We start from the raw sequence: 23,694 nt of genomic DNA on the forward strand, positions 1-23,694 counted from the left end.
CACCAACCAGGGTGGCCAGGGCAGGACTGTAGGATGTGTGAGGGATTAGGGAGCCAAGGGCAGGGGGAGTCCCTCCTGCTGGGAAAGAGGGTAAGCTCTGTAAAGGAAGAGGCCATGTCAGAATCCGCTCCTGAGTATGGAGCACTGGGGTCAGGTCAGACAAGAAGTGGGAGGCTGTTCCCTGGGCCTCAGGAGCCTGAGGGGGTTTGTGAGAGGAGAGAAGAGCCCGGTGTGTGTGTAGCAGGGTAAGTCCAGGGCACAAGAGGGCTCCCAGGCAGAGCACAAGGGTAAACAGAAATGTCTAGAGCCAGGGCAATAATGGGCGGGTGGGGGAAGGCAGGAATATACAGTGACTGAGTGGCCAGGACCAAGGATGGGGTGGGTGCATACATAGGACAGATTCCCGCCATGGGGTCAGGGAGGGAGTGCTGGCCGAGCCTTTCCCCAAAGCCAAGAACAGGGAGAAAAGTATGGGCTCTGATACGAAAGTGTGAGCCCCTAAAGCAGTCTAGTATTTTCCTGGTAGGTCCCTCCTAACCCCTGACCCAGCACCTTCCTCCCAGGTGCCCTCTCTCGGCATCCCACCCAAGCAGGCCCCCAGGAGCTGACTGATTTAGGAACTAGCTTCCCCCTCAGCATACAGGGGCCTTCAGCAACCAGTGGTTCCCATGGCAACCACCCCTCCCTCTCTGCAGAAGAGGAAGGCACAGGAAAACCCACATCAACCAAGGGCAAAGAAAGCCACTGGGTTTACTGGAACGCAAAGAGGCTCCTGAGTTCCTTGCTCCTGACGCAGATAACTCTTCTTCCCTCTGGGATCCCACAGGCCTCCTCAGAAGGTGACTCTAGTCCCTGTACCTAGTTATGCTTTTACTCATTTGTGTGGTTTTCCAGAACCTTCCACCAGGAAAGGAACTAGGAGGTGGGCTCTACCACAGCTCCAACTGTCCTGGGTTGGGATGATCTGTCTGCTACACCACCCCCATGAGAGGGCAGGACGCATCCCCAGTGACCTGGGTACTCCCGAGACCTGGAACCTGTATGAGGTGGGGACATGGCGAATGTCTGTGGCTGGCCGCTCTCTCCCAGGACAGGGCCTTGCTCTCCCCTGCTCACCATCCCCTCCAAAGCAAACACCACCAGCCAGCTGCGGAGGGTCTCTGGGACCCTGGTCACACCACTGCACGGTCATTCACTCAACACACGAAAACTCACGGTGTACCTAAGCCCAGGCAGGTGCAGACGCAGCCACCATCAGGGCAATGAGGCAACAGAGGATGGGGCTCTTCCAGAATGACCGAAAAGAATACAGTGGGGGCTCAAAGGAAGGTGCGCGATGATTCCAGTGGGGGTCAGGACGTCAACTCAGAGGAGGTGGCTGGTGAGCTGAGCTGAGCTGAGAGGACGGTGGGCCCACTGCCCTCATGTGTCACCTGCCAGCAAACACCAAGCAGGCCCATGTCAGGGCCGCAGACGAAAGTGCTATGGAAATTGTGTATCTAGAAGCCAGAGGGGAACGGGGGGGGGGGGGGGGGGAAGAGTGTCAGCAAATAGCAGAACAGACACCACTGTCTTGGAAATGAGGTAGAGAGAGCAGGACTGGGGGGGAGGGGGAGGGACTGGGGGCAGCACAAACCAGCATAGCTGTTCCTGATTGGGGGGGAATGGGAAGCAGCAATCTGCTGGGCACTCCCGACGCCATCCGGGGCAGCAACAAGCTCAGGCTGGCTGGTAACAGGGGCCCCCGCAGCTCTGCATTGGTCCAACGCTCCTCGGTACGAGGAGACAGCACAGCCAGGATTCAACCAAGCCCGGGTCAGCTGGGAACCGAAGGCCGGGTCCCTGGGCATCCACAAAGGTCTATAAAGGTCCGAGGCCTACGGCCATGGACGGTAGGGCCTGCGTATTCCAGACAAAACTTGGTGGGAAGGGATATATGGTGCCTGCTGTCCCTGCCCCCCCTTCCCGGCCCTGACTTGAGCTCTCTGATGACCAATTCATGACTTTCTTATTCCCAAGGAGCACCCTTAGAGAGGACAGAAACAGGTGGGGCGGGGGTATTCACCAAGGCCAGGAAACAGGCGTGGTCAGTGAGACCCCTCCCCAAGGGGCTCCCGGTCAGCAACCAGGACAGACAATCAGATGGATGCCGTCCACATCCCACTGGGAGGGGAGAGCTCCCTGCAGCATGGAGCCCTGTCCCAGGATGCCCGCACAGGGACAGGGAACTGAAACGTGCAAAGGGCGCACGGTCAAGGCCACGATGGACAGCCTCTCTGTGACAGGATGAGAAAATCTGCAAAAGTCTCCTTGAGGTTTAAGATAAAATCAAAGACACCAAGAGAACGACAGAAATGTGACAAGCACCTCAATATGCATGATTTCCTCTAAGACACTGGCTGGGCAGGTGGCCCATCGGACCTGAGGCCCTTGCTGTTTGCAAGCAGCATCCTCCCTGCTAGCTCCCCCACAAGCCTGGCCAGCTTTCTGCACTGCCACCTGCCTGGAGAGGGAGGCGCAGGGCCCATCAGGAGAGCAGCGGGCTCTCGCAGCCAGCTCCGGTAACCACTTCCCTTCCCGAGGCCCTGGAACACAGACCCTATTCTCTAGGCTCCGGGATCACGACCAAAAACCATGCGCTACCCTCACTCCCATCATCTCAATTCCAGGGGCAGGGGGAGGACAAGGCTCCAAGAACTGGGAAATGCTACGAAAAATCTCCCCAGCACAGAGAGGAGGAGCTGGGAGAGGCGCAGCTTTGTAGGAAGGAGGAGGGCCTACCTGCCAGGGAGTGCAACCTCCACTGCTGGGGAGCTGGGAAAACCACAGGACGCAACCTCCTGCCAGCGATGACCCTGCTGTCCTCCCCACCCCCACCCTCTCAACACTGCTCCTTTGTTCCTGGGCAGTGACCCCACTTGCCAGGGCTGGTTCTCCAACAAGGCCACCCCTGAGGGCTGTTCCCCTACTCCCTGGGTGGCTCCCTACTCTGGGGCATAGCACAGCAAAGTCTGTCCCAGTCCCTGGGGGCCCCTGGGAATCCACTGACCAGAGCAGACCTCCCTGCCAAGCCCCTGACCCCAAGGCAAAGCCACCTCTGTGTCCCCTGCGTGGTCGGCAGGGCAGCACTGATGGGAAGAGAGGACAGAGCTTCCTCATCTCAGAGGTCAAATCCCACCTGCTTGTTTTACACGGGCGGAGGGTTTGCTGGGAGGGTCCTGCCTTCCTTCCAAACACATGACCAAGGGTCAAATTCATACCAACACCTAACAAAAATTCAAATTTTGGTAAGGATTGTATTAAAGGTATTTCGAGGGATGCCTGGGTGGCTCAGTCGGTTAAGTGTCTGCCTCCAGCTCAGGTCCTGATCTCAGGGCTGTGAGATCGAACCCCAAGTCAGGCTCCACACTGGCATGGAGCCTGCTTAAGATTCTCTCTCTCCCCCCTCCCTCTGCCCCTCCCTACCGCACGCCCCGTGAGCTTGCTATCTTTCTCTCTCTCTCAAATAAATAAATAAATCTTTTTTAAAAATAATATTAAACAAATAAATAAAGGCATCTCGAGAAACCCAAAGGTCAGGTCTCAGTGTCACAAGGAAATGGTAGCTACAGCTGAAGGCCCAGCCAGGCTTCCAGCTCCAGGCTTCAACCCCAGGACGGAGCAGCCTGAACAGCAGAGCCACCGGCACATTCCGTCCCCACTTCACAAAGGGGAGCCAGGTCTGGGACCGAAGTAGACCTAGCGAGAGACCGCAGGGCTGGGACACAAACCTGGAATCCAGAAGGTGTGGTCTGACAGCCCAACATAGAGCAATGCCACTGGGCACCCCAGAAAACCCCCAGTGGGACATGGAGTTCACCCAGGAGCTCAGATTCTAGAACGTCCCAGAGTGGAGACAGTGAAAATCCAGCAGTGTGGGGAGAAAGCAGATGTGTGTATAATGCAATGCAGCTTAAAAAAAAAAAAATCCAGATCAAATTAACAAAGACTCATTGTAAGAGATGTTTAAATTCCAAGTTACTTATTCCCATGAGACAATTCTTCCTCCATCTCCGGGATAACGAAGGAGTATTCTGCTATATATCCCTTCAATTTTAGATACATTTTGCCCCAAATTGGCATCATAATACAAAAACAGACTTGAATCTGATTTTTTAATTAAACATACTATAAGGAACATTCTCCTGTGAGATTACGTATTCTTCTAACACAATATCATTTAAAGATCGAAAAAAAATTAAAAGATCAGTAAAGCATAATTTATTTCACTACCTCCCTTCCATTTACCACATGGTTGTTTCTAATTGTACAATCATAAACAACAGCAGGAAAGGATGAAATCGCAACCCATCTCCTCTTTTCAACAAGAAGAGTGGGGGTACATGTTTAAACCTGAACAACCATTTTTCTGAAAACAAACAGGTCAGCTCTAAGCAACCACCTGAAAAATGCATTTAGTGGAAAACCTCACTTCTAGTCATGCTGGAAAGGAAGACGTTCAGTAACAATTCCTGCGACCTGGGACCTTTTTCTTGCTCAATCCTTCTCTGAAGCCCCAAAATAAGACATACCCAAGTTTTGGAATGAGTTCGCTGGGTTACTACCCCTGATCCATGGACACCGCCAGCCACTGTGGCGTCTTCCCACAGCCAGCTCTCATGGGGGCACTGCCCAATCGAAGCCCACCACCAACTCCCCTTGTCCTCCCAAGTGAAGCCTGGAGTTCCTGGGTGCCTGGCTCCGCAGCCGGGTCTGGCCCCAACCTGCCTTGGACTCACCTCCTCCTGCTTCCCTCCTCCCACTTCACTCCATGCACCTGCCAGCCAAGCAAGACTACCGCTCGCTGCTTCCCAGGAACGCCTTGCGCCCCCCACCTCCTTATTTCCAACACGCTTTCCTGGATCAACTTCTACGGGAACCCTCCTCCTCCATTCTGTGCCTGTGCCTTTGTGACCCTAAGATGCTTGATGTCAGACCCACAGACCCTGAGCAGGCGCTGAGCCCTGCTGTGGGCAAAAGGAGGCACCAACCCTTCAAGGGTCACTGTGACGTCACTCTTGACAGCTGGCAGCCTCCCAAGTACCCGCCGCGCCCTCCCAGCTCAGCATTCCTTCCCCGCCCGCCCCCCCCAGGCCGGCAGTGCCAGGCCTGCACTAACTGAGCTAACAGCACTTCTCCCAGCTTGGGTGGTTATAGTACACTACGGCCAGGGGTGGAGGGGGGAACGCAGGGCACTTCCACTTCCCCTCCAGGACCTCCTCCCCCTCGCTGGCCCCACCCCGCAGGGACTCTTCCTCCCAGGGCCCTGCTCTGCAGACCTGCCCACTCTCCATCCGACTCCCTGGATAAGGTCCCAGGACACGCTGGTGTCCCCCATGCCGGACCACGCTGGGAGGTGCGTCACGCCCAGGGCAGGCCAATGACGAATACCCAGTGCATCTTCTATGTTCACGCAACGTTTTGTTCCTTTCAGGTAAAACTGACTTAATTTTAAAAACTCCAGAGTCACACATCTGGCAGGCTCTTTTCATCCTCATCATCTCCTTGGGAAAAGAGACAGGTGATTTCACAGCCATTTACGGATCAGAGAACGAAGATTCGGGAGGGTGTGTATGAGGGTGGAGAGTAGCGGCCTGGGCCCATCCCAGAGGCTTCACAAAACAAGGGTCACCTCCCACTGCAGCGGATCATGGGGCCTGTGTGCAGGGTCCTTGGCCACGGCTCTAGGCACAAGGGCGTGGGGGAGGGGCACAGGTCTTTGCCCCTCAGGCCAAGCGTCACCTGCACCAACTCCTACCAACGGCAGAATGAGGTTCAAGTCCCCAAGCAGAGCACACAGGACCCTCTGTCACATCGCCCTGCGCACCACACTTGCCTGGGCACCCCCACAAACACAGTACAGGCCGGTCACCCCAAACGCCGCTCTCCCCAAAGGCCGACACTAGCTCGGGCCTCAGCGGCCTGTCCCCCCTCTCCCTGGCCTCCCTGGTGAGCTCCCGGTGCTCTCCAAAGGGGCTATTCAAACACCCCTCCGTGGGAAGCACGCCTGAGCAGCCCAGTCTACCTGGCACAATGCCATTCTCTCTCCCCCAACCCCATGTCCTTGAGGGGCGTGGTCATATGGGGATGTGGGAACTGCTGGGGAGGCAGGGGGACCGGCTAGACGGTCCTATCCCACCGGCTGGGTGGCCTTGGGAACAGGTGAGTTATCCTCACCAAGCCCAGCTCCTCCGATCACACTTCCTTCACAGGGGGGTCGTAGAGATTAAACAAGACATGCGACTCCCCAGGCTCAGGGCAGAAGCTCCATGAACACACCTCTTCTCCCCCCCACTCCATACAGAGCTGGGGTCTTGCACAACTGCCACAAACCTGACCCCCCACGGGAGTGTTCTGTGCCCACCTTGGGTTTTCCTACCTCCCCGTCTGCAGGCCCCGGGGCAGGCCATCCACTCACCAACAACCCCCAGCATCTAGCATCGGGTGAGCACGGACGGCACACTCACTTTCCTGAGATGGCGATGGGCCAGGCATGTCCTCAACCCTTTACTCCCCACAAAGACCCTACCAGGCGAGCATCACTGTCATTTACATTGTGCCCAGGAGGACAGAGACTCAAAGAGGCCAGGCTACCCTGGCAAGCGGCACAGGTGGGATTTGAGTAAAGCGGGATGACCCACTTGATAAAATAAATGAATGAATGAATGAATGGAACAATCCTTGAAACTGGATTTTGTGTTCTCTCATCACACACACTTTGCCCAAAACTTATCCACAACCTCCTTCCTCCAGGACTTCTATCCCACAAGGTCCTTTCGAACGCCCCCTCCTCCAAGAAGTCTTCCCTGACCCTTCCCTGCAGGCAGAGGTGGCCATCCTCTTCTCCATCCTTGCTCTCAGCACATGTTACTCTGAGTCCCAACGACCAGTGGGCTTTGTGAACACAGAACTGACCAGGGGCTGACATGAGCAGAAAGAGGCCTCACTAAAAGGCCAGTATGCAGCTCAGAAACCTCAGGAAACCAAGAGAGCCACACCCAGAAACAGGACCTCAGCAGTGAGGGAAGCTGCCCCAGAAGCACAAGGCGAGTGGGCCCTGCAGCCGTCAGACGAGGACCCGCTGCGCAGCCCAAACCCAAGCACGCGGCATGCACTGTCCCAGCTGGCACCGACCTCTACAATGAGCCTTCGTGACGAAAGCTCCCCGTCCCTGCCTCCCAAACGCTAAAGCCGGCGGTGCATCGGGCTGGCAGGTTCCCAGGCATGTGCCCACGCCCAGCATGTGCCCGTGTCCATACGCAGGACGGGAGAGAGCAAGGAAGGCCCTGTCTGCCTGGCTTCCGATGACCCAAATGGAAGAGAATTCCCCAGATGTCAACTGGGAGAAGGTTCAGATGCTGGGAATCCCCAAAACACAGCAAACCCCTATGGTGGCCTCAAGCTGACCCTCTCGGACCAAGAGCTCTTGGTAGCAAAGACCCCATCTCACGCAGCCCATATCCCCCACAGCCCCTAATGACCACAGGCCACCTTACAAAATGACAGCAGCAGCAGCGACCGCCTGTCACACACCTGCCATGTACAGGCACCTACGTGTCTCAGCTCGATCTTCAGGACGCCCACCAGAGCGGGTGCAACCAAGTTCATGACTCCAGGGTAAGGAAATTAGCCTTGACAGCACACAACTGAAATGCCCCAGATCCCATAGTAACAGGTCCAAGGTTCAAACACAAGTCTAACAAACTTGAAACATGTGTTTGTCCTACTCTGCTGCCTAATACTACAATATTACATTCTAATAAATGTTTACCGAATGAATGACAGCCATATATGAACAGAATGTGTCGCTAAAAACCAACACAAGTCAGTCCTTTTCTCCAAGGCCAGGTAGCTTCGATCCCAGTGCCTGGGTGGGCCTTGGGGCTGGGGTTCTGGAAACCACCTGGTTCTTTTTTCAGGTCACCAAAACCCCCGACATATAGTCATTTGGCAAAAGGGTTTGTTTGAGCCTGTGATCTTCCCTGTTTTGAGGATGCTGCTGGAACGGCCTCACCAGGGACAGGGCTAGGAACCGGGGAGGGTCAAAGTGGGACCTAACAGGGCTTTGAAGAAAAGTTCTGAAAGTCGGCCTGTGCGCTGCCTGCCTTTCCAGGGGAACGGGAGCTTGTGCGGTGACCCAAGTACTGGCTGCACAATGCTGGGGGGCTCAGGAACAGAGGGAGTACTAATGGACAGGGAAAGGGAGAGGGAACTCGGACAAGGAGAAGAAAATTAAAGAACTTTACTTGACTACACGCTAACTTGAAGGTCACATAGCTACTCCCAGGATAAGAAAACCAGGCTGCCCACCAAGGCCCAGTCTCTGAGCAAAGACTTAGAAACTTCTTGGCGTTGGCACAAAATACTGACCCAGGTAGGTTCACAGCACACACAACTGTGAAGCTGGGGCTCAGCGAGGTAAAATAACTTGCCTGAGATCACACAGCTCGGGAGGCCAGGATTCAGGGCCATCCTCGTGTGTGCAGAGAGGCCGGGGAGAGGCCAGAGGGATGCAGAAAACAAGGCAGGCCAGGTGGATTTCTAAAGGCAGGAACACCCGCAGAGGGCAAAAGCCCACATGCTCTCTGGGGTCACCGCAAGACACGAATGCATGCACGGGTCAAGCCACTGACCATACTTTCCTTCGGGGCTGTTACCAGCAGGAAATTCCACACGACCCTGTCAAGCAGGGGAAATGCCAACCTGGGTCCACACTAGCCGAGCAGCCAAACCCCACCCAGCCCTACCTTCCCAGGAAGAACAAAGTGCACCAGTCAGGAATGTGCGCCCAGGCCTCGGCCAGCCCCCGCCTGGCTGGGAGGAGGCGAATCCTTATCTGTGGCCTGATTAAAGCCAGACCTGATTCCGGAGATCTTTCGGCCCTGGGGCTGGGAGCGCTGTTATCAGGTACCTGTTACGGCAATACATCAGGGCTCTGGGGGTCATGCCCAAACCACAGTCTCTTCTTGACTTGTCCAGGCAGGCCTGGCATCCTGCCCAGAGCCCTACAGGGAGCTGCCCCAGCCCTTCCCACACCACACCCCCCATCCACCCGAGAGCCCCACTCACACCTTTCCTCAGCTCTGGTTTCACTTTGTCCCTGAGACATTTACTGCCTCAAAGTCCACTCATCAGGGACCACTCCCACTCTAATTCTGAGCACACAGAGAACCCTCTCCTTGTCCCCAGAGCCCTCAACTCCCACCACACTGGAATCCGCCTTGGGCTTGTCAACGGCAAGCCTCTCACCTCTGCCCCATTACCCAGGGAGGCCAGAGCCAGAGGCAGCAAGAAAATTCTGGGCCAGAGGGGCCCGGGAGCAAATGAGGTAGCACAGACGAAATGTAAATAAGGCAGAAGCTGTGGGGTAACAGGCAGTGGCAGGGACTGTGGGCAAGTGGTTTAAACACTGGCCACTAATTCAAAGGAAAGGATGTGAGAGTCCTGTGTGGGCCAAGCGAGTCACCCACAGGCCAGATACCGTCCAAGTCACCTGTCTGTGACCTGGTCCTCCCTGCTCCGCACAGATGGGGAAGCTGAGGCCCTGTCACAAGGAAGGTGACCAGGACAAAGGTCACATTGGTAATTACTGAACAAGGCCAAAACAGAATTTAGCCCAAAGCCCAAACCGGTACTAACCACCTTGGCGCACCTGCCGAGCTGTGGCCCTGGTGAGTGACCGGGCACATGGGAACTGAGACTGAGATGACCCACAGAGTCCTCCAGATAGAGGACCTGAGGGCTGCGACTGTTCCACATGGAATAATTAGCCAATGCTGACCACCCCCCAACCCCATGGGGATCTCAGATCCTGCAGGAGGGAGGGACGGTGGCTGAGAAGACACTAGCATTACAGGATGGTAAGAGGCGTATGGTCTGCGTACAAGCCCTGTTGGGGGGGGGTGCCTCAAGCACCTAGGCTGGTTGAGGAGAAAGAAGCAAGAAAATCCATAACACTGCGACCCACTGTGTTGGACCCATTGTGTCCAACTCCAGGGACCCCGGCCAGGACAGGCACCAGGGCTCCAGGGCCAGGACCCGTCTGGCTATGGAACCAGGGAGGTCAAAGGAAGGGGCATTAAATGGCTCCCACCCTAAGATGTACCCTAAAAAACCAGAACCCTGACGTCACAGCCCACACCATATGGCCTTTCAGATGACGATTCAAGTCTGCCCCTGCAGTCCCAGGTTTGGTGATCCCTCATTTGCACAGTGTTCCGGGACCCAATCAGACCTTCCAGCCTGGCCTCTTAGAAACAAGCAGGGAGGCCGGTTCGTCTCTGGGCAGACCCTCAGGTCCCTCTGCCCTTGCCTGCTGACATCCACCTGCTGCCCAGTTCCTCAACGGGCTGGGCCGCTCGGCCGGCGGGAAACCGCAGGGCCAGGCCAGTGCAGCCTTCTAACTCGGCAACTCAAGCACCCCTGAGGGCGCTACCGCAGGCCAGAGGCCCGAACTACTGCGTGCCTCCCGGGAACAAAGGCCCTTTGATGGAAGGCCCGCATTGGGGGGGGAGGGGGCAGAGGGAAGGAGGCAAGCTGCCTAGGCTGAAAGGTACTACAGCTCTTAAAAGCCAATTCAAGACCCCGGTTTACATGCAAATCGAAGAACGGATTAACAAGAACCAAACACTAGAATTAAATCATCTTTTTACTATTTTTAAACTCTCTCATTCAGCCCTTTAACTGCTTCAGAACTAATTTCAGAGTCCAGTCTCCAGCCTGAAGGAAACCCAATCCTACCCAGCGCTGAAGTGCCGCAGTACTCCTCCTGAACCGGCTCTCCTCCCCCTCTCAAACACGTGCCATGGCTCCCCACTGCCGCTAGACCAGGACCCACACTCACTGCTCACTGCTCCGGTGGGACGGGTCCACCGCGGGTCCTTGAAACCCGACCCAAGCCCTCAGCCTGCACACACAGGGCCCTCTCTGAGCACCCCCCTCCCCCCGGTCTCTTGGCCTGCGAGCACCCACGTGTGTGGTCTGAAGCGAGCCCCACTCCTCTGTCTTCACTGGCCAGCATCTTGACCTCACCTTCGGGGCCAACCAGAGGCTCCACTTAAAGACTTTTTTGTGGCCTGGGCTCAGAGGCTCAGACACGCACACGCTTGCTGACAGGAAACTGCTTACAGGAAAGCCGCAGCCAGTAAGCAGACCAAGGGCTAGTCTCATTTTCTATTTCGTAGAGAAGGAAACCGAGCCTCGGGGAAAGAGCGCTAACCCCGGGCCCCGGGGTGATGGCACTGGACCCGCTTCGGGTCGGCCCGGCTCACACTTCCTCTCCCACGTGTCCCCTCATGTGCTCTAGATAAAAGCAAACTCTGAACCGTGCCCCTGTCATAAAAGAGATAAGGCCAGCGTACAGGAAGTGGGGAAACGGCTGGACGCAGTTTAGTGCTCGAGGCCCCCAGTGCGCTGGGGCTCCGGGACCTTCATGGGAGGGCGCGGGAAGGGGGGGCTGGCCCAACGGGCTGTGGGGAAAGAGCGCGAACAAATCTATCGCCAAGCGAGTGGTCAACTGGAAAGCAAGGGACAGAAGGGGGGAGTGGGGATTTTTCCATTTCTCCAGGGACCAAACACTCCAACCACCCTCTTCCTGGCCCGGTGACATGACCTCCACCTCCCCACAGCAGCTGACAGACTCCAGTAAACAAAACCAGCAAACGCCACCATTCATGATCGGCAAGGCCCAGTTTCCAAGTAACCAACCCGGGCTGAGGCCCCACAACAGGAGCTCAGTCAGGGGAACAGCCTGAAGGATGGACGGCAAGGGTGCTGTGTGCCTGGCTGTCAGCCCCCCTAAGCCTCGGCCCCCTGGGTCGAAAAGAAAGCAGACTTTCTGGCCCCATCTACCTCCCAAAGGGAACAAACCGCCCCCTCCCCGAAGTCCAGGACCAGAAGTGGGGGAAGAGGGGCTGAAGTGGGAGAGAAGAATCAGACCCACGGACCAACCACTGAGTCTGAAACACCTGGGCCTCCACAGCAAGGTGCCAGCAAACCACCACCCTTGTCTCTGCCGGCCCCGCATCCATCTGCGGCCTGCCCGAAGCTTGGAGAACCTTCCGCTCCCACTCTTCGGCCATGTCATGCCCAGGGGGCTGACCCTTACTCCCTTCTGGGGTGGGCAGGCAACTCAGGACAGGGCAATGAGGACATCATGTCACCCAGACCTAAGCCACTGGTTGGAGGACAGGTGCTCTGGGTTGAACTGTGTCCCCCTCCCAAGATAGGCGGAAGCCCCCACCCCCACACCTGTGACTGTGACTGTATTTGAAATGGCAGTCTTTGCAGAAGTTGTCAAGCTGAGATGAGCCCATTTGCAAGGGCCCTGAACCAATACGACTGGTGTTCTTCGAAGATGAGGAAACCACCTGGGGAAGACCCAGACACACAGGGAGAGCAAGGCCATGGGAAGATGCGTGCAGAGACCAGAGTGATGCTATCCCAAGTCAAGGAACTCGCCAGAAGCTGGACGAGGCGAGGAAGGATCGACAGGAGCATGGCTCCACCAACACCTGACTTCCAACTCCTGGCTCCAGAGTGGAGAATAAATTTCTGTTTTCATTCGTTATACAGCCACAGGAACTAACTCGAGCCAGACCGGTCAGAACCAATGGCACTAGCCGGTCCCGGGACTCTGGCTGGGACTCAGGGCAAGAGGAGAGCATCCCCTGAGGTTGCCGGGCTGATGGGACAGAGCTGCCCGCCATCATTTTCTCACGATTTAGCTAACCTGCCCCGATACAACCTACACACGCCCGCTGGGAAGTGAAACAATATTCCTGATGACACCACTCTGAGTCCCTGGTGGCCTGAAACCGGCCACACCTCACCTCTGGACTTTCTGAGACATACACGCTAATCAAGTCTATTTATTCGTATTTCCTTAGTCTTTCCTATCGTGAGGAAAAGCTGTTGCTTACAACCAAAAGAGCCTTTAAGTTTTATCACACATGGGGTGCAATTCCATTTTTTTTTTAACCTATGTCCAAAGGAACATGGCCCCCGACGGTCACAACGGGCGCCTACACTTGCAACACGAGCGGTAACAATGCTCGAGCATTGGCGTCCTTGTCTCTGACACACCTTCAGCCTTCCCAGTTTTGTTTTGTGATGGCCAGTCCTGACCCCAAAGGTGCGCTTGATTTTTGATAACAACAAACCAACCCGCCAAGGTCAGAAGAATCAGCGAAGATGTTCCTGATCTTAAGAAACGCTGACTAAAAATGGATTACTTCACAAGGACAAAGTCTGGAGGGAGGGGGGGGTCTCTGGTGTTTCAACAGCTCAATGTCAACAAGAACCCAGCTCTTTTCAAGTTTTTACTCTGCCATGCTTACTATGGTAGATTTCTGTCCTCATTGCCGTCACCTCGTGGTCACAAAACAGCTGTCGGAGCTCCAGGTACCCTATCCCCAGAGGAGAAAGGGGACAAGAGCCAAACAGCTGCCCTTCTGGAGAGGAAATACTACTCTTTCTCCTTATATCTTACTGGACAGAACTGCAAGACGCGGGTGCCCCTGGCTGCAAGGGAGGCTTGGGATGTGAGTCTCGGGCAAAGGGAACTGTGTGTCCATGAGAGGTCTAGGTCAATCCCCAACGCCACCGGGAACAAAACAGGGACAGTGTGCAAGATGGAGAGTGAGAAGTGCTGAGAGGCAACTCCCAGACAGTAAAGATATGAAATGAGGGAGTCCCTGTGCACCCCTGCAAAGTCCTATAAAAACACTTCTGTGGCTTTTAATTTGACCTTGGGCCAAAGTCAATAAATACCTAAGAATCGTTGATCAAGGGCTCCCCACAGTCTAAGTTCCTTGCTAAGTACCCTTCCTTGTCCTCGAGGACCTCACACGCAAGAGCGAAAGAGAGCCGTCACCCTGAAAGAGCCGGGAGCCCAGAGAGACTGTAAAGAGCCCGGGCCCGGGGCAGAGGCAACCAGAAGAGGGAGGAGACCACGGGGGAGTCTGGGAATGCTTCCGCTAGCAAGGACACCTGACTAGGTGTGCCAAGGCGGGTCACAAAGGTCATGTGTGCAGAGGCACAGAGATGGGGGCAACCAGGGGTTCGCTGGTGTTTGACTTGGGGAGCGGCAGGGGGCGAGGTGGCCAGGCTGGTAGCGCACACCCGGGAAGAACACCGTAAACCAGGCGCAAGGCTTAGACTTTCACCTAAAGACAACGGAAAGCAGGGGAGGGGCTTGGGTATTCTCGATGAAAGACTATTCCACAAGGCGAGGGGTGGGCCAAGACGCAGGGACGCCGGACGCCAGTCGCCAGTCGGGGCTGGCAATGCTGGGGAAAGGGGACCTACAACAGGAAACTGAGGAGCTGTGGATGACGCGGGGGGATGGGAGGCATCTGGACAGGCTGCCTGGGTGGGAGGTGGGACCTTCATCCAGACCCAAGAAAGCAGGAGAGGATGCGGGTTTAGGAAGGAAAGTGAGTCAAACTGCAGACCACGGTGGCTCCAGACCAAGGTGTTTCCCAAAGAGGGTAGGCCTGCTGGGGGTGAGTGGAAGATGAAGCCTCGCTGCTGGGGGGGGGGGCGCCCCCTGCTCGGCTTCACCCAACGGCAAAAGGTCGCATGAGGAACAGCCTTCCTGGGGCAAAGCAAGGCCAGGGGGCAGCAGGCTGAAGAAGAGCTTCTGACTGCCTTAGATAGAAGCACCGTGCTCTGGCTGGTCTGCAAGGGCTGACACACGGAGGGCAGGGCTGCACGCAGGGCCTGCGCAAGGCACATTTTAAAGAAAGCCCAGTGGTTCTGCTGGTTCTCCCGTCTGTGTGTGCTGCCGGCCTGTAAAATGAGAACTCAGCTTGCATGGGTAAAAGCCCTGTCTTCCAAGAGCCCCAAGTGGGCAGGATACCAGCCCTCTGATCTTGACCACATCCGTGCAGTGGGGGTGGGAGGCAGGTACTTCCACTCCCGCTTGCCTTATAAACCACCAGGTCCCGGTCCCATACAAGGAGGCCCTTCACTCTTGAGCACCATGCATTCCAGACGGTGCTCCAGGAGCTCCAAATACCAACTGGGGTCCTGTCCACCACAAGAGAAAGGATAAAGGCTGACACCAGGGGTCAGGGGTGGCAAGTGCTTCTCCTACAGCTGGCCTTTGAAAGCACCCATCCGTGCGGCAAGATCCCACCTGGCCCCCGCTTCTCTTCGCACGAGTAACATTTCCTCCCCCACTCAGAGAGGCGGCAAATCAGAGTCCTGGGTGGTGAGAAGTGTGGCAAGCAGAACTAAAAGATGGGGTCAGGTGAGGGCCTGTTAGAGACCCGGGGAGTCACGGGACCAGGCGGTAGAGCCCGCTATGACGGGCAGTGTCCAGTAGGTGGCGCAGCCTCGAGGTCTTGAGGGGAAGTGAGTGATGCTGACCAGTCCCGCTGACCCGGCAGCAGAAATGAGGCCAACGGCAGGTCTCATTGTATCTGTGCAGATTACAATGCCGCGCTCTTTGACGACAGTGCCCAGAAGGTGCCGAAAGAAATTCCAAGTCCACCAAAGCCGGAATCTGTCTTCCCACCCTGGAAGCTCCTCGAGGACTGGGGCAATTCTGTTCTGAATCACATCCCCCCGGCCCCCCTTGCTCGGCCCCGGGCCCAGCCGGCCCAGCACGCACACGACTGAAGAAGGCCTGATGAGCAGTCCAGGGCTCAGCCCAGCCAGTGGTGGCCAGCCTCCACGCCCAAGGGCTCCTAGCAGCCCCACGGCACTCTGTATACACGTCACCTCAGTGACCGAGGGCCCGGTTCCAGGGCCCCAGCTCCTGCCTCCTCCTGGCTCTGTCCCCCACACACCAGTGGTCTTCAAACGTCCCTGAACTCCAACGTCCTGCCTGAAATGAAATCTAACACGGAGACCCCCAAATCAAGAACAGGTTAAGTTGCTGCTCTAACTGAAGGGAGCCTGTCATGTGTGGGGGTCAGCAACAACCCCCTGGAAAAGCAGGCACGCCCCCCTCAAGGAACCCCTGGAACCCCTGGGTTCCTCAAAGCGCCCAGTTTGGAAACTGCCATGCCAGCCCTTTGCCAACCCTAATCCAACCCTCGTGCCTCACAACTCCCTAGCGTGGGAAACAGGAGAGACGCAGCAGGAGCCTTCCCAGCTAAGTACCTCCCCAGTCCCCGCCATGTCACAGAGACGGGGTGGTCACCTCCACACCTTTTGGGAGGAATGTCAACAACTATCACTCATTTCAAGAACAACTCTGTTAGAAATTCGAGTGCATTCCACCCCTGAGAGCACCACAGTCTTCCCTTTTGTGGCCAGAGCTTGGTCGGGAGGGGTTTTCATCTCAGTCTGGGGGTTCACCTGGAGGCGAGCAGAGGGCTGAGAGAGCAGAAGGCACCCTGGGCTCAAATCCCAGCCCCGCCCTGCCGATGAGCAGCTCAGTGACCCTACAGTGCCCACATCTAAAAGGCAAGACAATTAGTCATCCCCACAGCTCATGGGGCTGTCCTGGGTTTAGACGAGGGATTTTTTTTTCAAGTGTTTTATGAAGCACTCCCAAATGTCAGCTGTATCTTTGTGACTTTATTATCAGGCTACTGGAGGCTCAAGCGGAAGAGACTAATTTCTACTGAAGGTCTTCTCTACTCAACCCTGGGCTCTATACAGGCTCCACATCTTGTTGTCAGGCCTGGCTGACACCCCCATCCAGGGAGGCTGGGCTGGTCTGGACTCTCCTTACCTGGGGGGCCCATCTGTTCTGCTGGGAATGCTAATGGGACCCCAGAGACTGCCTGAGGGGCTCCATGGGCTGGACGTTCCTCAGGCCTCCCGGCTGGTAACCAACCCATCCCACTCCCCCCGCCCAGCCTGCTTTCAACGTAACACCTGCCGGTACCACCACCCTCCCCCCACACCTAGGATCCCCAAGGGGCCAGTGGCCGAAGCACGTGGGCTTAGGCACAGAGGAAATGCATGCTACCTTCCATCCCAGACTCCGTGCCTACTCTGAGAGTGGGCAGTGCATCTAGGAAAGCACCCAGGCAGATTCCCCAGGTGCCCCGGAGGACTCAGAGCTTCAGCGGCGGCTTTCTGGGTGAGGCACACCTGGCCCCACAACATTTTCCACCACCACTGCTTACAGCCGGTGGTTCTAACATGAGGGTCCCCTCAACCGGGAGCCTCAACATCCCCAGGAAACTTGTCAGAGACACACATTCTCCGTCCCGTCAGCCTCACTGGCTCAGAGACTCGAGTGAGGCCACCAGCTGGCTGAAGACACCCTCCCGAGGACTCTGGAGACACTCAAGGCTTGCGTCCGACAAGCCGCACCTGGCCGTGTATCAGACTCACCCAGGAGCTTTCACATCTGCCTCTGCTCAGGACCCACCCAAAGTTCTTGATTCGATTAATGCTGCCGCAGCAGTGATTTTAAGTATTAAAAAAAAAAATTACAAGGAACACAGAGGATTTTTAGGGCAGTGAAGTTAGGCAACACCTTATGGTCTATAATATTAGGATGGGACACTCTAAGAGGTTGGAGGGCTGGCAATACACAGCCCCACAAGCTCCCAGGCGACTGTAATCCCATAGTTGGTGGAACCCAGGCTGATGCATGAAGGGAGGCAGGACAGCCAGGCTTCAGAGTCAGCAGGTAAGATCACACAGGTCATCAGCCATCAGAGAAGATGCCAGAAGGAGGGAAGTCATACTCCTGACTGAAGGAGGGAGAGGAGTGCGGAAGGAAGTGGGGAAGGGCTCATTCATTCCAACTCTGCTTTTAACATCTCCCTTCCCGGCATCCGCCTTAACCCTTCCCTCTGGTGTAGTCTGTGTGTCAAAGGCTGGCATGAGGGTCACTCCACTACCTGGAGTTAACCAGGGGACCCACATTCTAGAGGGGGAACCTGAGCATGTCACCCACATGTCCCCACTTTGACCCCATTTACCCATCTGTAACGGAGGGCAGTAAGACACTGGAATAGGAATATAGTGTCTGGCACAGAATAAACACGGGTTATTATCAACTGGCCAGTGCGAACTGGAGCCCATGTCTACTCCACAGAAAAGAGCATTCAGACGATGTTCTCACCTCCTGCCTGCACCACCTCTCTGGCTAGGAGGACAGAGTTAGAGCACAGAACAGAAGAGGGAATCCTCTCCCTCCCCGTCTACATTACCAAAGACGGACTGGACGCACTGGGACAAAAACACCCTTCATTCCACAAATGCTCGCAGACCGCCTGCTCCGGGCCAGAGGTGGGGATAGGGCACAACCTGCATTCCTCTGAATACAGGGAGACTCCAGGCCTGGGAAGGGCAAGGAGGATGTTCCTGAGGCTACCGGCTTCCCGCCAGGCTCCCTCCTTGGAGCCTCTATCGTCAGCGGCGAGGGGAGCATCTTCTCCCAAGGGGAGCCTCAGGAGGAGGGACCCTCAGTCCCGACAGGTCCTACTACTTGAGAACCAATGTTCTAGAGAGAACCCAAGGATACATATTACAGAAAACGGCACACCTGGGGCGCCTGGGTGGCTAAGTCAGTGAAGCGTCTGCCTTCGGCTCAGGTCGTGATCACAGGGTCCTGGGATCGAGCCCTGCAGTCGGGCTCCCTGCTCAGCAGGGAGTTGGCTTCTCCCTCTCCCTCTACCCCTCCCCTTGCTCATCGGGCACTTTCTCTCTCTCTAATAAATAAAATCTTAAAAAACAAAACCGAACTGCACACCCCCTGCCTCCTGTAGCTTACTTGCCTTTGGTTTATATTTTAGAAGTGTTTTATTACTAACACACGATAAATAAGAAAACGTGTATCATGAGCGAGCAGCCTGAATATTCAAACTGACCCCCAAGATCGAGGCTGAGAAGAGAACCCTGCAGGCCCCAGCAGGATCCCTGCCCCCAAAGGTAACCACAAGCCCGCCTCCTTCCCCCGGCTAGTTTTCGTGTTCAAGAAGCTCACTGAAATGGAATCATGCATCAGGCGCTCCTCTGGGTCAGCTCTCTCGGCTGCACGCGCTGTGCATGGGATCCATGTACAGGATCGATGTATGGGATCCGTGTATGGGAACAGCCACTGGCTCGTTCTCACTGCTGTACAGAATTACGACACGCACATGTAACACATGTCTGTGTCCATTCTACAGGTGGTGGACATTTCCACTTTGAGGCTATGTCTACTGCTGCTTTGAACATTCCGTGCCCGCCTCTTGGTGGACGGAAGCACGCGGGTATATATACCCAGGGCAGAACGGTGGTGTCAAAAGGTAGCACGTGCTTCGCTTCAACAAGAGCACGTTCCAAAACCCATCAACCTCCACCCCGTCACCTGGCTTCATTCCTTTCCCTGTCCCTGTCCACCATCGCACATTTCACATGCCTGCCTGTTTTCAGTCTCTCACCCTCCCGGATGGGGCTGCGCCTGGAGAGCAGGGATTCTGGCTGTCCCGTGCACTGTCGAGCCGCGCCCCCCCGCCGAGCCCCAACTCTCCCTGGCCCAGAGCAGATGCTTGAAAACCACCTGCAGGTCTCGCCAGCACACAGGAGCTCGGGGGATCTCTCAGCTGTCCCCTTGGCCCCTTCCTCCCACGGGTGCCTTCCCAAAGCCCAACCCCATGCTACAATTCCTGCCATTTCTGCTGTACAATGTCCCTTCCCCAGTCTGGAATGTAAAGGCTCCCAGGAAAAGTCCAGGCTCGAGTCTTGGCTCTGCAAACGCCGGCTGACTGGAGTGGTGTTCTTGAGGGCCGGCTTCAGGCCAAGCCCCCAGAAGACAGGAAGGGCAGTCAGAGCACCAGCCAGCTCATGGTCAGGGGAGAGAGCCGGGGACGCATGAGGCTGGGGCAGGTGAGGCCTCTGGGCCACAGGGCAGCTCCAGCAAAGCTGGACCTGACCCGCTCAGGGGCAAGCAGAGAGGGCCTCACAGAAAGATGTCTCAGGGGCTGTCTCTTGCTGGGGCAATGCCTCCAATCCGCCAGGGAGAGAAGGCTGGGGCGGGCAGCACACGCAGAGACTGCCCGAGCGGGGGGGGCCTGGATATGGAGGGGCTTGGGGGAGATGCCCACTCCTGACAGGACAGAGGGGAATGAAGGAGAGGAGTCAGGAAGATCATGGGGTCGGATGGTGGCGGGGACAAAGGACCGCCAGGCCCAGGCCTCTGGGCTCTGTGATGGAGTGCCAGAAGTGTCCCGGAGAGGTCACCTGGTCTTGCCTGGACACGGGCAAGAAGGCACCTGCCATCTTGCCGAACTGCAGGCTCTGACCCAGCAGATCCGGGGGAGCGCGTACACCCCTGCGGCAAAGCTGCCACTGGTTCCCAGACACAATCGAAGCAGCAAGGGCGTGGGGGGGGGGATGAAGACTGAAGCTGTGCAGCCCCCTCCCCCACCCCAAGGGAAGAGGGACTGACCCACAGGGATGAGGTAAAGGTGGGATGGAATCCAGAGTCTTAAACACCTTGCCTGGCCCAAGGCTGGCAGTCAGCGTGGCAGCCACAGCTCTGCTTCACACCGCCAGCCCGTTCTAGAACCTTCCATGCAGCTTCAGAACAGGGCTTCTCCTCTGGAGCCTCAGACCCCAGCGTCACCAAGGCAACAACCGCAAACACAGGAGCCCAGGCCTCAGTGCCATAAACAACCCTGACAGATTCAATAAATACAGATGTACTACAGCAATTTGTGGGGAATTTATGAGAAATTAAAAATTCAGCTTGGACAATAAACAACCCATTTCAGAATTTGCCCCACTTAAAGTTAAATAAACCACATGCGAGCATTTTTCGAGCATGATGTCTCAAGGCTGGAAACTGGGTCTTGCCAGGAACACTTCCTGAGGCTCCAAAGCTGGGTGCTGCTGTGGAGAGCACGTCCGCACATTTGCTGACCTCAGAAGGCACTTCACAGTTTACAAAGCACCTGAGCCCGCGTTCACCCACCTGCTGCCCGGTTAGACGGTGGGGCAAGTTCGAGTAACACCATCATGATGATGAGCCTGGAAGCCACCAAAGAGCCTGAAGCACCGTGACTTGCTCAAGGTCACACAGAGCCGGTCAAGGTCAGAGACAGGACGCACATTCAGGCCAGCCTGACTCCAAAAACACCACGCACGTCCAGCTAGCCAAGTGTGCATTTACTACGACACACAAATTGCACCGGAGTGAGGTCTGATGTGGGGAGCTGGCTGAATTCTCTAGAAATCTGCCCTATTTAAAGAGCATCAAAGGGGGTTGCTTCAAAAAGATCAACAGATTCTCGCAGGCACACACCACCCAGGGGCCAGGCGGGCTCAGATCCCTGAGGCAACTCCACCAGGCTGTCTTCAAGATGAAAGACTAGGAAATAAGCAGACTGAGACGGACAGAAAGTACCCCTGCTTCCTGCGAAGTCAGAGATTCACAGGAGGGGACAGTGAGACAGGACGCCAGAGAGCCCATCATGGGGCCTCAGCTTGTTTCATGGAGAAGAAACCAGAACCCGGCCCAGCTGCATGACAGGCAGTGAGCTCAGGGCTCCTGCTGCCTGGGACTGGGGCCCCCAGAGCCAGCCACCCTGACTGAATGCCCTCTCCTGCCACGAGCACCACACATCTCGGGGACACATGCAGGTACCATCCTGGTCCCTCTCTCCAGGCTTGCTGGCTCTGTGACCCCGAGTTTCTAGTTCAGCAATACACGAATCACCTCAAGAGGCCACAAACAGGTGGAGGAGACTCATGAGCTCTGGACACGCTCTGCTGACAGGAGCCCTCCCCAGCTCCCGCTCCCAGGTTGGGGCAGACGCCAACCCTTCTCTTGCCCCTCTGATGCGGCCCTAGGGTTGTCTGCCTCCCAGGGACATAGGTGGGTGGAGATGGGTTATCTCAGTGTTCCCAGGGGACAACAGAGGGCTTCCTGCCAGGGGCCCAAGTGAACCCCCACTGACAACAAGCATGGAGGGATGAGTCGCTAGTCCCAGTCCTACAAGTGTCTGCCCTCTCAATCACAACCAACTGGACCACAGAAAATGGGCCTGTAGCCTAACGGCCACAGAAGCACCTCGGAGGGCCAGGCAGGAACCTTACAGCTGGGGCGGGGGTGGGAGGGGGCACGCTCTAGCCTAGAAGGGACCGAGGACCTGAGTCCCCCTCCCAACAGCCCAGGGATGGCACCTCTGAGCCACAGGACCCCATGCTGCTCTGCCCCGAGGTCCGCCAAATCACAAAGCAGGGGAGAGGGGGGCACAGGCCCCTCCTTACTGACCCTCCCCACACTCCGCCCTGCTCCAGGCCTGGAGACTGACCTCTGAGGACTGCCAAGACCCTGGACATCCAGCGACACCTGGCCGACGGGAGGCATCAGGAGATCAGAGGGCAAGCAGGCAGCGGGGCTGGGGGATTTAGCCCTCCACTCTCTGCCTGGGCAGGCGCTTCAGCTGCGAGGGCTACAGCCTCCCTGGGACAGGCCCTCGCCCCACCAGCCCTAGGACTAGGCGCTGGGAGCCTCTCCAGCCCCCTCCAGTCCCTTCATCCCGGCCACGCCTCTGCCAGGCGTCCCCACATTAAAGTCACTTCACTGGGGCCACATAGAGGGAGTTCAACAGGGACATGTCTAGATCAACAAACATCGTAGGATCAGAGCCATGGGAAGAAACTTGAGTCAGAGAGATGCGTGTGGAACCGCAGCACAGAGCGGGCAGCGTGGGAACCCTCTCACCAGCGGTGAGGGAGGCTGGAGGGCTCGAAGGCTGGAACAGGCGAGCATCGGCACGGGGGCAGCGGACAGAGCTCGGGAATGGGGGTGACCCTGCTCTGCTGCAAGATACTGAGGACTGGGTCCACGGCAGCCTTGTAAAATTCAGAAGGGGCACAGCAGGTTTTTATGGGAAACCAGGGAAGCTGGGTTAGCATGACAGCAGGGGTGGGGAGGGTGATGGGAAGACAGCGAGCCCCGGCCATGGGGATCAGGCCCACCTGGGTTCAAAGGCCATAGCAGTTACCACTTGCCGGCTCTGTGACCTCAGATGCATCCGTAAGCAACTGACACAGCTGAGCCTCAGTTTCCCCATCTGAGTAATAAAGAGATCCCTCCTTGCAGAGTGAGTCTGAGAACTTGCCAGATAAAGTGAAATCATCCAAGAAAGACAGGGGAACCCAGGCTTGGCAACAACGAGGAATCAGCTCGACGTCATGTGGTCAGAATTCACTGGGACAGTGACCTATATATCCACACTGGAAATTCTCCTCCAAAGCCTGGGCTGGGCCCATTCCATCAGGGAAGCACTAGAGGGCTGCAATCCCACTCCCCCATCCCAACGGAAGCGGGCATGCAAGCGGTGTTTGATACTCTTTTCAAAAGCTCCCCTTCCAGTCCTCAGTTCCCTGAATATAAGCTGGCAGCTAGTCATGGATCACTAGACATGGATTTTGTGCCAAGCTTTGGAGTAAGTGCTTTGACACTCCATCTCAATTAGTCTTCTCAACCTCAGGGGCAGGTGATGGACAACCCCCTTCCAGGCGAGGAGGCTAAGGCCGAGAGCTACATAACTAGCCCATGGCCATCAATAACTGTGTGACAAAGACTGGTCCCTTGACCACTGCGATGCTTGCTGCCTCTGAGGGAGGTGGAGTTCAGGGTGGGGGGCAGCTGCCCTGCTCTCAGCTATCTGCTACAGCCAGAATTTCTCCTGGGCTAGCAAGCTGTATATATGCGCAAAGAAGAGGAAAGCACCTGCGAGCGAGCGG

The 23,694-nt window shown here is 56.4% G+C and overlaps 1 protein-coding gene across 3 annotated transcripts in view; it reads right to left on the bottom strand.

Annotated features, from left to right (window-relative positions):
- Nucleotides 1-23,694, bottom strand: part of ITPK1 (inositol-tetrakisphosphate 1-kinase) — a 169,408-nt gene that overhangs the window by 90,004 nt on the left and 55,710 nt on the right. Inside the window, exon 1 of one of the 3 annotated variants that reach the window (XM_045807578.2) lies at nucleotides 7,573-7,747. The exons of the other annotated variants lie outside the window; for them this stretch is intronic. Coding sequence (XP_045663534.1) covers nucleotides 7,573-7,647 — 75 coding nt within the window. The 5' untranslated portion in view covers nucleotides 7,648-7,747. Of the gene's footprint in view, nucleotides 1-7,572; nucleotides 7,748-23,694 lie in introns of those variants that run through there. 3 annotated transcript variants of the gene reach the window in all.

The sequence above is a fragment of the Ursus americanus genome, chromosome 26, assembly GCF_024610735.1.
Source record: "Ursus americanus isolate L20-20 chromosome 26, mUrsAme1.1.p, whole genome shotgun sequence".
NCBI lineage: Eukaryota > Metazoa > Chordata > Mammalia > Carnivora > Ursidae > Ursus > Ursus americanus.